General features: G+C 40.6%; 1 protein-coding gene and 1 long non-coding RNA gene across 6 annotated transcripts in view; one reads left to right on the top strand and one right to left on the bottom strand.

The window, feature by feature from the left end:
- Positions 1 to 13,094, bottom strand: part of LOC116595814 — a 41,260-nt gene that overhangs the window by 4,367 nt on the left and 23,799 nt on the right. The window contains exons 4-5 of one of the 3 annotated variants that reach the window (XR_004287866.1): positions 10,662 to 10,731; positions 8,782 to 8,999 (exon numbers count right to left, since the gene is read on the bottom strand). This is a non-coding gene — a long non-coding RNA (uncharacterized LOC116595814). The remainder of the gene's footprint in view (positions 1 to 8,781; positions 9,000 to 10,661; positions 10,732 to 13,094) is intronic. The other 2 variants (XR_004287867.1, XR_004287868.1) reach the window with 2 other exon arrangements.
- EVA1A (eva-1 homolog A, regulator of programmed cell death) overlaps positions 1 to 13,094 on the top strand; it is a 50,748-nt gene that overhangs the window by 28,554 nt on the left and 9,100 nt on the right. The window contains exon 4 of one of the 3 annotated variants that reach the window (XM_032352589.1): positions 3,999 to 4,115. The exons of 1 other annotated variant lie outside the window; for it this stretch is intronic. In XM_032352589.1, coding sequence (XP_032208480.1) covers positions 3,999 to 4,108 — 110 coding nt within the window. In that variant the 3' untranslated portion in view covers positions 4,109 to 4,115. Of the gene's footprint in view, positions 1 to 3,998; positions 4,172 to 13,094 lie in introns of those variants that run through there. One more of the 3 variants, XM_032352588.1, reaches the window with a different exon arrangement.

The following is a 13,094-nucleotide window of genomic DNA, read 5'->3' as shown; positions in this document are numbered from 1 at the left end:
TTGTTATTATTTTAAAATTGTGCTGAAATACATACAACACAAATTTATTAGCTTAACCGTTTTAAACTTACAGTTCAGTGGCATTAAGTGAATTTACACTGTTGTGCAACCATCCATTTCCAGAATACTTTTCATCTTGCAAAACTGGAACTTTGTACCCTGTACCCACTAAACAATAACTTCTAATGCCTCCTTTCCCCAGTCGCTGACAACCACCATTCTGCTCTCTGTCTCTGAATATGACTACTGTAGGTATTTCACATACATGGAATCATACAGTATTTCCGTTCATTACAGTTCTTTTGTGACTGGCTTATTTCACTTAGCTTAATGTCCTCGAGGTTCATCTATGTTGTAGCATGTGTCACAAATTCCTGTCTTTGAAGGCTGTGAATAATACTCCAGTGTGTGTGTGTGTGTGTGTGTACATATATATGTATGCACACACCACATTTTGTTTATCCATTCATCTGTGGATGGAATGTCAATTGCTTCTACCATTAGGCTGCTGTGACTAATACTTCATTAATAATTGGTGTGCAAATATCTTTTTGAGTCCCTGCTTTCTGTTCTTTTGAACATGTACCGAGATATAGAATTGCTTAATCTTATGGTAATTTTAGGTTTCATTTTTTGAGGAACTGCCACCCTGTTTTCCATCGTGCCTTGACCATTTTACTCTCCCATCAAAAATATGAGGGTTCCAATTCCTCTCAATCTTCTCCAACCCTTGTTATTTCCTTTTCCTTTCTTTCTCTCCTTCCTTCCTTCTTTCCTTTTTTTTTTTTTTTTTTTTTTTTTTTTTGTACTACTAGCTATCCTAATGGGTGTGAAGAGGTATCTTGTTGTGGTTTTGATTTGTAGTTCCTTAGTAAGCTTATTGATCATTTGCGTATCTTTTTTTGGAGAAATGTCTTTTCAGGTCCATTGCTTATTTTTTTTAATCAGGTTGTTTTTTGTTGTTGAGATTCTAGGAGCTCTTTATATAATCTGGATATTAACCTCCAATCAGATATATGGTTTGCAAATATTTTCTTGCATTTTGTGGGTTGCCTTTTCACCTTGTTAATTGTGTCCTTTGACACATAGAAGTTTTAAGTTTTGATGTAGTCCGGTTTATTTTAACATTTGTTGCCTGTGCTTTTGGTGTCATATCTAAGGAATCATTGTCAAATCCAATGTCATAAAGCTCTTCCCATGTGTTTTCTTCTAAGAGTTTTATAATTTTAGCTCTTGCATTTAGAACTTTGATCCATTTCTAGTTAAGATTTTTTTAAAGATTTTACTTATTTGACAGAGAGAGAGATCACAAGTAGGCAGAGAGGCAGGCGGAAAGAGAGGGGGAGGCGAGCTCCCCGCTGAGCAGAGAGCCTGATGCAGGCCTCCATCCCAGGAACCTGACACCATGACCTGAGCTGAAGGGAAACGCTTAACCCACTGAGCCACCCAGGCACTCCTCTAGTTAAATTTTAATATGATACAAGATAAGGGTTCAACTTCATTCTTTTGCATGTGGAAGCTCAGTTTTCTCAACACCATTTGTTGAAGGGACTAGTCTTTCCTCACTGAATGGTCTTGGCTCCCTTGTTGAAAATCATTTGACAAGGGGTAAGGGCTTATTTCTGAGCTCTCTGGTCTATTCCATTGGTCCACATGCCCGTCTTTATGCCAGTACCACACCATTTTGCTTATCGGAGCTTTGTAATAAATTTTGAAATCAAAGTGTGAGACTTCCAACTTAGTTCTTTTTCAAGATTCTCCTGGCTATTTGAGATTCCTTGAGATTCCATATGAACTTTAGTATGGATTTTTCTATTTCTGAAAAAAAAAAAAAAAGTCATTGGGATTTGAGATTGCTAAAGGACTTTTGAATTTCTTTAAAGGAAATGTTGCCAAACCGATAAGGGGAGGCGGGGGCATTTTAAGCAAAAGGAAAAGCGTGATCAAATGCATGAAAAGATAAAAGAACTTGGTGTCTTTGGGGAACTAAAAGTAAGCTGGTAATGTTGGAGCACTAGGTATGCCTACATTTCTGTGCATATGTGTATGGGTGTAGACTCGATTAGGAGATGAATTAGGAGTTAAGGTCAGATATTATGGAGGTGGCTGTGTTTTGTGCTAAAAAGTATAATGGGGATTAGTTGAACGGTTGGGCTGTGGAGTAAAGTAATTAGATTTGTACTTTATGGAGATGACCCTGTTGGTGAGAGCGTGTGCTAGATTGAGCAGGAAGAAGGCGTTAACAGAAGGATTTGGTGTGCATTGTGGCAAACCTCCCAGAAATGGAATGGTGAGACCTATGCTATAGAAGTAGTGGGGAATGATAGAGGGAATGGATCCGAAGTAGCTTTGCACCACCACATCCTCAGACATTTTCCAGTGACTTCACTCTCTTCCTTGGTCCCAAAGACCTCACATCTGCAGAATAGTGTCTGAACTCAGAGTGGCGGTTCTAACTCTTCACCTGCATCACAGAGTTGTGACCTTTTAAGAACTCATATGCTTGTTGAAGAAGGCCTGAGGCTCTGGCCCAGAGAAGCAGAGTCCCTCAGCAGCAGCGGGCCCCTTTTCAGAGCCCCTGAAGCTCCAGCTCTTCATCCTGCTACTCTTTTTTTTTTTTTTTAAAGATTTTATTTATTTATTTGACAGACAGAGACCAGAAGTGGGCAGAGAGGCAGGCAGGGAGAGAGAGAGGGGGAAGCAGGTTCCCCGCGAGCAGAGAGCCCAATGCGGGGCTCATTTCCCAGGACCCTGAGACCACGACCTGAGCCGAAAGCAGAGGCTTCAACCCACTGAGCCACCCAGGCGCCCCCATCCTGCTACTCTTGGGCCTCTAGCCACTCCAAGGACCTTGCCATCATTCCTCTCTTACCTGTGGGTTGGGCTTTCTTTCCTTGCTGTGGTTTTCCCTGAGCCCATTGGAATCCACCAGAATGTGAGTTGTCTTTTCTGTTGAGACCCAGTCTCTTCACTTGCGGAATTGCAGTTCCCCAGGCCCTCTTGTGTGGTCCACGTTATTGAGACCGTGTCCCACCTGAGAACCTGTGTCTTCTCCAAGGACTGGAGCCTTCTGCTTCTTTAGCTTTCCGCATCCTGACATCCGTCCACTCGCTGTGACTTAGTTCCCCGTCCTTAGTTTAGAGCTGAGGAGTTCTTGAGGTCATTGCTGCTTCTTCCCGTCTCCATCTCAGCGAGAGCCTCACTGGGTGAACTGGGTAATGACAGTGCTGGGTCTGAGCAGCCGCAGCAGCAGCTGGGAGAGGAGGTGCTCCGTCAAGCACAGGCTGAGCCGCTTAACATGGAGCAACCAAGTCCCTCTTCTGAACCCTGGTGGGACGGTTCTGCAGGCTGTGTGTGTGTGTGTGTGTGTGTGTGTGTGTGTGTCTGTGTCTGTGTGTGTGTGTGATTGGCCCATCATGGTCACAAGTGGAGTCATGGAACTGGGGGCAGAGAGTGGGCTCAAGCTCCCAAGTTCCTGTGGGCATTTAAGAACCGGAACCACTTTGGTAGTTCTGGAACAGCCAGCTCTGACCCACTGCCAAAGACACCCATCTGGTGATCTGTGGGATGAGGCAAAGTGATCAAAGTACACCAGTGCTGTCCGTGCTGGAGAAAGCAGAGCCAGGAAAGGAGTGTGCTGCCACTTGGGGTTACAGTGAGTGATTAAAGTGAATGATGGGCTGTGCCTAAGAGGCGAGCCAGACAGAATGCAGTAAGAAGTTCCAGGGAAGGTGAGGGGGAAGTGTTAAAGGGGAACTGGGGAGGAGATGGGGAAGAGAAAAGGGAAAGTCTGGAAAGAACATAAATGGAAGGAATTGCTCCTTCCTTGAAAGTCAAGAAGCGGGCTAGAACAAAAGGGACAAGCGCCCGGATCCCTGGCTGGAAAGGCTGGCTGGCATTTAGGAGACTGGTTCTTTGTTCTCGAGTCCAGCGTACCTGGAGCACGGCCTCAGGAAAGCAGAATGTGTTCTCATCACTCACTTTGTGTTCCCAAACAGAAGAGAAGAGAGGGAGGTGCCGCCTTGATCGGGCTCAAGCATTTCCAGGAGGCTTCCTCTGGAGGCCACGTCGAGGCCGCCCTTCTGCCGCCGTAGCACGGAGCTGCTGATTACCGAGTGTGTGGACATGGCTTTGCTCAGCAACATCCTAGCGGCCTATTCCTTTGTCTCAGGTAGTTGTCCAGTCGTGACTGGGCCAGGGCTGAGGGCCGAGGCTATCTCCTGGGTGGCCATCAGTGGCCTTGTTCTCAGGAGAGAAATGTTACGTGGTTGTAGCAGAGGGATTCTGCTGTGCCCAATTTTGAGATGAAAGATCTTCTGGTCTGAAAGTTAAGCTTGGCATTCTCTAATTTGGCAGTGGGTGGTGGTGTGGGGTGTGGGAGGACTCTAAAAACTTTATCTTGCTAAAGATGTTTGGTTTCCTTTGGGCTCACGTGAGTGAGTGAGGTAGCCTGGGGCTGGCTATTGTGTGTTTGTCATGTATTTGACTCCCAGTGAGAGAAACTCTTGGAGTAGCCTCCCCCTGCTCCTTTCCGTGAAGTGGTTCTCAGTCCCACCCAGTGCACACATGCGTGCGCCCTCCCCTGCATGTGCGTGTGCCTGTGTATGGGCTGTGTTTGTGGGGCTGTATGAGATGCGTGATAACCTCCTGGGAGACATGGAGACACAAAAACATGTGAGTCTGAGAGAGCCTATTTGTCCCTTCCTTAATGCAAACATACATATGCTCTTAGGAAGATGGCTGATTGTCTCTTCAAGATCCTTTTTTGAGAACAGATGCTATTTATATAAGAGGAGCCATTTAAAAATACCTGAAAATATCCCTCAATCAAGCTGAAATTAAAAAAAAAAAAATACGTGAAAATGCTCAAAGGTTTCAATGACCAAACTGATTTTCTGCTGCTTGAATGAGTTTTTTTTTAAAACATTCTTCAAGTTTTATCATTTATTTAAATGATATTCCTCAAAGAGTGAGTTTTTGAATACATAGAAAATCAGAGTATAGTGCAAATATACATTCAGATGACAGATTGACATATATTTTTAAAAATGGGTTTAGTTTTTGGGTCCCCACAGTATAAATCCATCTCCTGCAACCTTGATGTCAGGGGCCGGTTTATGACAAAACTGGGTGGAAATATGGTGCTTATGTGGAAAATCCACATATAATTCTATGGTGTCTTTTGGAGCCTACTACTTTTTTTTTAAATAATTTTTTTATTAACATATAATGTAATATTAGTCCCAGGGGTACTTTTATAATTTTTTTTTATAGTTTGCTTTCACTGTGTTTTGTTTTGCCTATTGTCTCTGGATGTTGTATAAAAAGGAAGAGGCTGAGGTTCTGATTAAAATTCCTCTAATCAGAGGACTGATTTTCCTCTCTGGCTCTCTAGCCAGGGTTGGTACATAGTGACCTCAGAGTTCAGATATAAAACCTGACATTTCTATTTACAGTGGCAAATCTGAGCCAGGGTTGAGGATAAAGGAAGCTAATGGCTTCTTTTTGAGAGAGGATCTTAGATGACATGCAACCTGATTTTAGAAAGGTCTTCTCAGGGGTGGCAAGATGCAGCATATCGTCTGCACAGACCTCAAGGCCCAGGGTTCACCCTTCCTAGGTCATCAAAGGCCTGGCCATCAGTCAACTCCTCACCTCCCTAGGAAGTCTGGTCTCCGGGGCCTCCTTCCCTGGGCAACCGCACATCAGAGGAATCTCAGCTTTGCCCCTTCTTCAAGGCTATACTAGTATCATGTTTCACAAATAATTGAATGATAATCCTCTCAACTCTTTAGTGAATATATCCCCAAAATGAAGTGGGGGCAGGGAGGACCTGGAGGTTCCAAAGCCTCCAAGGACACTTGCAAACCAGCTGTTGCAAGAACATATCTGGGTGAGAGCATACAGGCTCCCGGACTTTGGAGTTCTGCTTGGCACAGGAAGTACCTGGCAGTTTTCCATTTCAGCCGGCATGACCCTGAGTAGTGACCATTGAATGTGGTAATTCATTGAATGGTCTGGTGTTTACTGTGTGTCTTGTGATCTTGCTAGGGCTGAAAGAGGGCATGGCCCCATTTCTCTGCCCCCTCCTCCCACCTTTCTCCTTCCCACCTCATATTCTAGAATTAAATAGAGGTTGGGACACAGGGAGATAATGCTCCTTTTAAAAAAATATGGGATGAAATAAAAAGAGAATTCAAGGAAATGGAAATGGAAAATAAAATGGGTTAGATCCGGTAAATAGACTTGCTGGCTGAAAATGAATTCTGAGTGTGATGGGTAACAATCCTAGCTGTAAAGAAAATGAGTTAAGAGAATTTATAATATGAAGGTGAATATAACAGATAGAAAAATAATTGTTTTAAAAGAAAAAGATAGAACAAATGGATTGAAGGCAATAATAATAAATATGTTCGAAGAAAATTGTAGAAAATGTCCTGATCTTGTGGCTCTCTCATGTTCTCACTTAGCTGAATCTGGTCTTCAACTACGCAGGGGCCCCTGATTCCTCCTAATTTTTTCCAGAGCATCAGTTGCCTCTTATTTTGTCCACATAGTCCATCATTTCAGCAGCATACTTTTAATAAATGCATATTAATGCTTTATTATAGAAAATTTAAAACATAAACAAAAGTAGGTAGAAAGCATAATGAACCCCATGGGACTCATCGACCCATCAATAGCCTTTCTCTTCCCTACTTGTTTATTTTAAAGCAAATATCAGAAATTATATCATCTTTTTTGTTTGTGTGTGTGGTTGTTTTTTTTTTAAGACTTATTTATTTATTTTAGTGGGGAGGGGCCGAGGGAGGGCGAGAGAGGATCTCAAGCAGTCTTCTGGAGTCAGCAGGGTGTTTGCTAATGCACACAACTCCCTTCTTTGTCCAGTTCCTGATTAAAACAACTCGAAGTACATCCCACTTTCTCCCCTTTTGCCCTCGGAGCTGAAGTAACCAAATGCTGCTACAGCTTTGCAGATTGAAGCCATTAGAAATTCATGGCATCAAACCTCAGCTGAGCCTTTCAAGTAGTACTTCAGTCTCTGATTGCCTTTGGAAACATCTCGTTCCCACTCTCCACAACAGCCATTTCAAACCTTGACAATTCTAATAATTTTACATACCTGTTTATCCAAATGTACCCTAAAATTAAATGGCAAATGCAAACTAAGAGAAAAATGCAGCCTTAATGAAGAAGGGTTAACATTTATAACATATAAAAAGCTTTTACCAATCAATAGAAGATCGGTGTCCCAAAGAATAGTAGAAAAGGCACGAGAATCAGCAGTTTGCCAAGGAGAAATTACAAATTGCTGATAAAACATACACCGCCCGAGTTCTAGCAATTAAACAAACGCCAAATAAAAGCAACAGCGAGGTTAACATTTTTATTTTATAATTTTTTTAAAGACTTGAGTGCTTATGTATTTAATTCCAGTTTTACAGAAAGTGTGGGGAAATGAGTCCTTGCACACAGTATTATGGGACCGCAAATTGCTACAGCCTCTCTAGAGAGTGATTTGCGAACCTCTATCAAAAACCTTAAAAACATGTATACCATTTAGCCAAAGTTCCACATTTAGGAATTTATCCTAAGAAATAACTGGGGATATGGACAGAAATTTTACTATGAGGACAATTGATCTCAGAACTGTTTATATAATAAAAAATCAGAAAAATAGGTGGATATTAATTGAAGTAGAAAAATAGGTGAATACTAATTGAAGTAGAAAGATGTTTATGGTGTGTTTTTAAGTGAGTAAAACCATATAGCCTGTGCAGTATAGGGCTATTTATGTTTGTATATTCACACGTATATGTAAGTACATTTTATTGCAAATTATATCTGGATGCTGGGATTTTATAAATGTGTCTGTGTATTTTTAAATTTCTTTTGCTTAGTTGTATGTTTAAATATTCTATACTTCATTGATACCACTTTTGTAATAAATAATGTTATTTTACTGAAATTTAAAATTTAGAATTAGGGCGCCTGGATAGTTCAGTCGGTTAAGTGTCTGCCTTCAGCTCAGGCCATGATCCTGGAGTCCCGGATCAAGCCCTGCACTGGGATCCCTGCTCAGCGGGAAGTCTGCTTCTCCCTCTCTTCTACCCCTCCCCCCCGCTTATTATCTCAAATAAATAAGATCTTTAAAAAATAAAATTTAGAATTATGTCCTACATATATTTTACAAATTACCACTCCCTTGTTCTTTCCTGACTTCTAGACCTGTGTATCTAAATGCCCTGAATGTTACCACTTGTGTGTGCCATAAGCATTTCAGATTCAACCTGGCTGCAATGGAATATGTTTTTCTCTGTCAGTTGCTCTTTCTCTTACGTACCATGTAGGGCATCACCCACGCCAGAAGTATGATGTATCTTACTCACTGTGTATATCTAGTTGCTTAGGGTCAGTCCATTTTGCCTCTCAGTGTCTCTCAATGTGACCCCTCCATTTTATTCCCACCATCATTGAATTAATTGATCTGATCCAAGCCCCATTCTGCTTTTGCTTATCTTGCATAATGGCATTTTCCATGATCTATCTGCCTCCCATCTTGCTTCATAGCAAAGATTGTGTTTTGTGGCAAAATGATCTTTCCAAACTATAAGTCTGATGACTTTATTCTTTTTTATTTTTTAGAATACTTTAGTGGATCCTAATTATCTCTGGGATGAAATCCAGATACTTTTGTATGGTTTAATAGTTAGGATTGCTTTCAGCTGCAAATAACAGAAAACCTCAACTTGGAGGCCTAAACACATAGAGTTATCTTACCTTCATAACAAGAAGTCTGGAGGCATGTGGTGCGTTGGCTTAAAGATGTAGGGACCACCATCTCTGTGATTCTCATGTCCTTTCTGTTATGTTTATCATCTCATGGCTGCAAAGGGCTGCTGTTGCTCTTGCTCTCATTCAAGATGGTTGAAAAAAGGAAGGACAATCCAGTAGATCTCATATTTCATTGACCAAAACTGTGTTACATGACCATCTAGCTGAAAAAAAAAAAAAAAAATGACAAAGCCTGTTCATCCTTTAGACCAGTGCTTTGTAACCAGGGATGATTTTGCCCTATGGGGGATTGCAGGAAGTATCTGGAAAAACCTTTGGTTGTCACAACTGGGGTGTGAGGGGGTGCTGCTATTGGCATCTAGTGGTGGAGATACAGCCTATAATGCACAAGACAACTCGCTACAACAAAGAATTAACTGGTCCAAGAGGTCAATAGTGCTGAGGTTGGAAAACACGCTGTAGAGGCAAGTAAGGGAGAAGAGAAGGGGATTATGTGAGTTATCCAATCTGCAGTTTCTTATGGGGCTTCTCAGGGCTTTTAGTGTCTGAACTTGACTTCTTGCTGCTCTTATTTAGTTGTAGAGCTCCCTGATCAAGACCTCACTCCAATTATTTTAAACCACTTGCTGCATCTTTTCTCATCTCTGCTTTTTGCAGCCATTTCCTTTTCCAAGTATTCTTCCCTTCGGTCCTGGAGTGGCTATTGCCCTCACAGTCTTCAGGGTCTGCCATCCTCTCTCCTCACTCCCCAACCCTGGCTTAGGTGCCACCCATGTACTCCTCACACACGTTTTGTTTCCCTGTATCTCAGTACTGGGATTGGAGGGGTTAACATTTCTTGTCTCAACTCTGTGCAAGCAACCCCTTGGGATCATAATATAATAATTTATGATGAGGATAATAATATCATTTATAGTAATAACCTCATAAATAACTTCTAATAGGGTTGTTAGAAAGATTAAATGGAATGATTGCTCTTTTATTTAATGTTTTGAATTGATAATACATTCTCCTGGTCACTCTTCCATTTCCTTTCATTTCTTCCTTAAAAGTCACCTTCTTGGTTAGATTCCCTTTGGTCACTCCACCTGCCCGCTCTCCTCCAGCACACATCCCACACTTTGTACCCTCCTTCCTATTTTTACTGTTTTCTTCTCCTTATCACCTTATTGCCATCTAACATATACCCTGTCTTATGTGTTTATCTTGTTCATTTACTGTCTCGTCTAGTAGAATATAAGCTTCCAGGAGCACTTAGATTTTTCTTTCTTTCCTCAGCCTCTAGAATAGTGTCTGGCACCTATTAGGTGCTCAACTAATCAGTGAATTAACATGGCTCAATGATCAAACAATATAAAGGGATATATAGTAAGAAGTCATAGAGCTGCCCCCTCCATCCAGTCCCCACATTTGAGCCATCATCAGGCCTTTCTGCATCCTTCCAGAGTTCTTTGTGCACAGGTAAGAAAGATGAACATCTAATCTCATCCTCACCCCCTTTTAATTCACAGATAGCATTTTGTACTTTGTACTCTTTTGTACTTTGCTTTCTTCACTGAAAAACATTATCATAAAGATGTGTTATAGATGGTATTCAGTGTATAGAGGGCTTCCTCCTTTTAGATGACTATATACTATTCCTTTGTACAGATGAACCATAATTTTAACCAGTCCTCTGTTGGCCAGAGGTAGTGGTTCAAATCTTTTCCAGCAGGGCAACAGAGTTGCAATAAATCCTGTGGGCACACATACATGTTCACATGCATTTGCAGAGTAAGTTCCCAAAAGTGAAACTGTTGGATCAAAGAGTGTATAAATTATGAGTTAAGGTCAATATCACCAAAGTGCCACTTAAGGAGTTTTACCCATTTACTCTTTTTAAGATGCATCAGAAGGTCCTGCAAGCTATTTTCAAACTGTTGGATTTTTGGCAATCTGATAAATGGAAAATAACATCTAAATGCCATTTAATTTCTGTTCCTCTAGGTCACAGGTCAGCACATGTTTCCTGTAAAGGGTCAGATAATAAATATTTTTGGCTTTGTGAGCCATACAGTCTCTGTTCTATTGAACTCCTGTGCTGTTAGCATGAAAGAAGACACAGACAGAATGTATATGAATGGGCGCAGCTGTGTGCCAACAACAAAACACAAAGTGGTCAGGTTTGGCCCCTGAGCCACAGTGTGCTAAGTCCTACTTTGGGTGAGCAGCTTTTCATACATTGAAGGGCCATTTGTATTTCTTTTTCTGTGAACTGTCCATATCTTTTGCCCATTTTCTTTATTGGTTGTTGGTCTTTTTTTCTTAGTGCTCTTTCTAGGTGTTCTTTATATACTAGCCCTTTGTCTCTGTGGCCTATTTAAAATATTTTTCATAATTTTGGCAAATGCCAAGAACTTTAACTTTGTTTACAGTAATTTTTTCCGGTGCAGATATGCTGGGGGATCGCTTTTTTTTTTTCCACTTAACCAATATTCCTTTTTTTAAAAATTTAAATTCAATTAGCCAACATAGAGTACATCATTAATTTCAGATGTAGTGTTCAATAATTCATAAGTTGCATATAACACCCAGTGCTAATCACATCATGCACTCTCCTTAATGCCCATCGCCCAATATGCTTTGAATGTGTAACAGTAAGTACAGCGGTGTGAACTATGTAGTAGTCAGCTAGAATAGGAATCACTTTTCCTATGAGATTGGCTTGAGAGAGGTGGTCTCTTAGCAGTGAGGGAGCCTAACCCAGCATAACTCTATTGATAGTCACAAATTTGGGGTTTGGAGAAAGTACCGTAGTTTCTGTTTCATGTTATTCCCCTTTATACTGGTAATCCTGTGAGAGTGAGAACTTTTGTGTTTTTAGCCTGAAAGGCACTGTAGACTAACAGTAAATTTTTGTGGAATAAAGAACCCATTTATTGACCTATCATATTAGAATAAATTTTAGCAGTTGAACTATACTCTCCTGGAGAGGGTTTGATAAGAGTAGTGCTTTCACACGCAGCTGATGGCAAGAAAGTATAATGTATGACTTTTGAAAAGCCACTGGCAATATGTTTCAAGAGGTTTAAAAATATGTATGCCCTCTAACACAAAGATTCCCTTTTTGAGAATGCACTACAAGGCAACACATGAAACAAGCAGAAAAGGAAGTAGCATTATACACAAAAGTACTCTGACTCTGCACTTGTCCAAACCCATACAATGTGCAACACCTAGAGTGAACCCTAATGTAAACTATGGATGCTGTGTGATTATGATGTGTCAGTATGATGTGTAGTTTCCTGAGTTATAACAAATGTGTTGCTCTGGTGGGGTATGTTACTAAGGGGAGAGGCTATAGGTATGTGTGGGTGAGGGTTATGGGGAATCTCTGTACTTCCCTCTTAATATTTTTGTAAACCTAAGACTGCTTTTAAACATAGTCTTTTTTTTTAAAGATTTTATTTATTTGTTTGTTTATTTATTATTATTATTATTATTTATTTTATTTGTTTATTTGTTTGTTTGTTTATTTGAGAGAGAGATCACAAGTAGGCAGAGGAGCAAGTAGAGGGAGAGGGGGAAGCAGACTCCCTGCTGAGCAGAGAGCCTAATGCTGGGCTCAATCCCAGGACCCTGAGACTATGATCTGAGCTGAAGGCAGAGGCCTAACACATTGGGCCACCCAAGCGCCCCATGCTTTTAAACATAGTCTTACAAACAAACAAAAAAGGTATGCAGATGAAAACATAAAATGCAACCAAGTAAATATAAATAAGTATGTACATATTTATAGGATAGGAAGAAAGAATAGAGGAAAATTCACTACATTACACAGTGTGTAGTTATATTCAGGTTGTGGGCTTAAGGTGATTTTATAAATTTTTTTCATTCCTTACTCTTTTAATATTGTATCATTACACACACACATACATTTATATGTATACACACGTATATACACATATATACATATTTATCCATATATGATAAGTTTATTAACTGGACTTTTAGAAATTGTATATTCATGATTTAATTCAGTAAATATTTGTGAGATACAAACAATGAGCAAGGCAATGTGCTGGATGTTCTGGAAATCCAAAGTGAATCAGGTGGATTCTGCCCTCAAATTTCTTACTGTTGTATGGGAAAGATAGTCATTACATAACTAGTTATCATGCAACTACATAAAGTGCTGCCTAGATCAGAGGGGCTAATTAATCATATTCTTCCTCCCTTCCAGACTCAAGGAACCAGAAAAGCATCAGAATAGGGTATCAAGTGCAGCATTGGTTACACCAGGGCAGAGAATGTTCAGG

This window comes from Mustela erminea, chromosome 7 (genome assembly GCF_009829155.1).
Source record: "Mustela erminea isolate mMusErm1 chromosome 7, mMusErm1.Pri, whole genome shotgun sequence".
NCBI classification, from domain to species: domain Eukaryota; kingdom Metazoa; phylum Chordata; class Mammalia; order Carnivora; family Mustelidae; genus Mustela; species Mustela erminea.
This window is presented reverse-complemented; position numbering and strand designations above follow the sequence as displayed.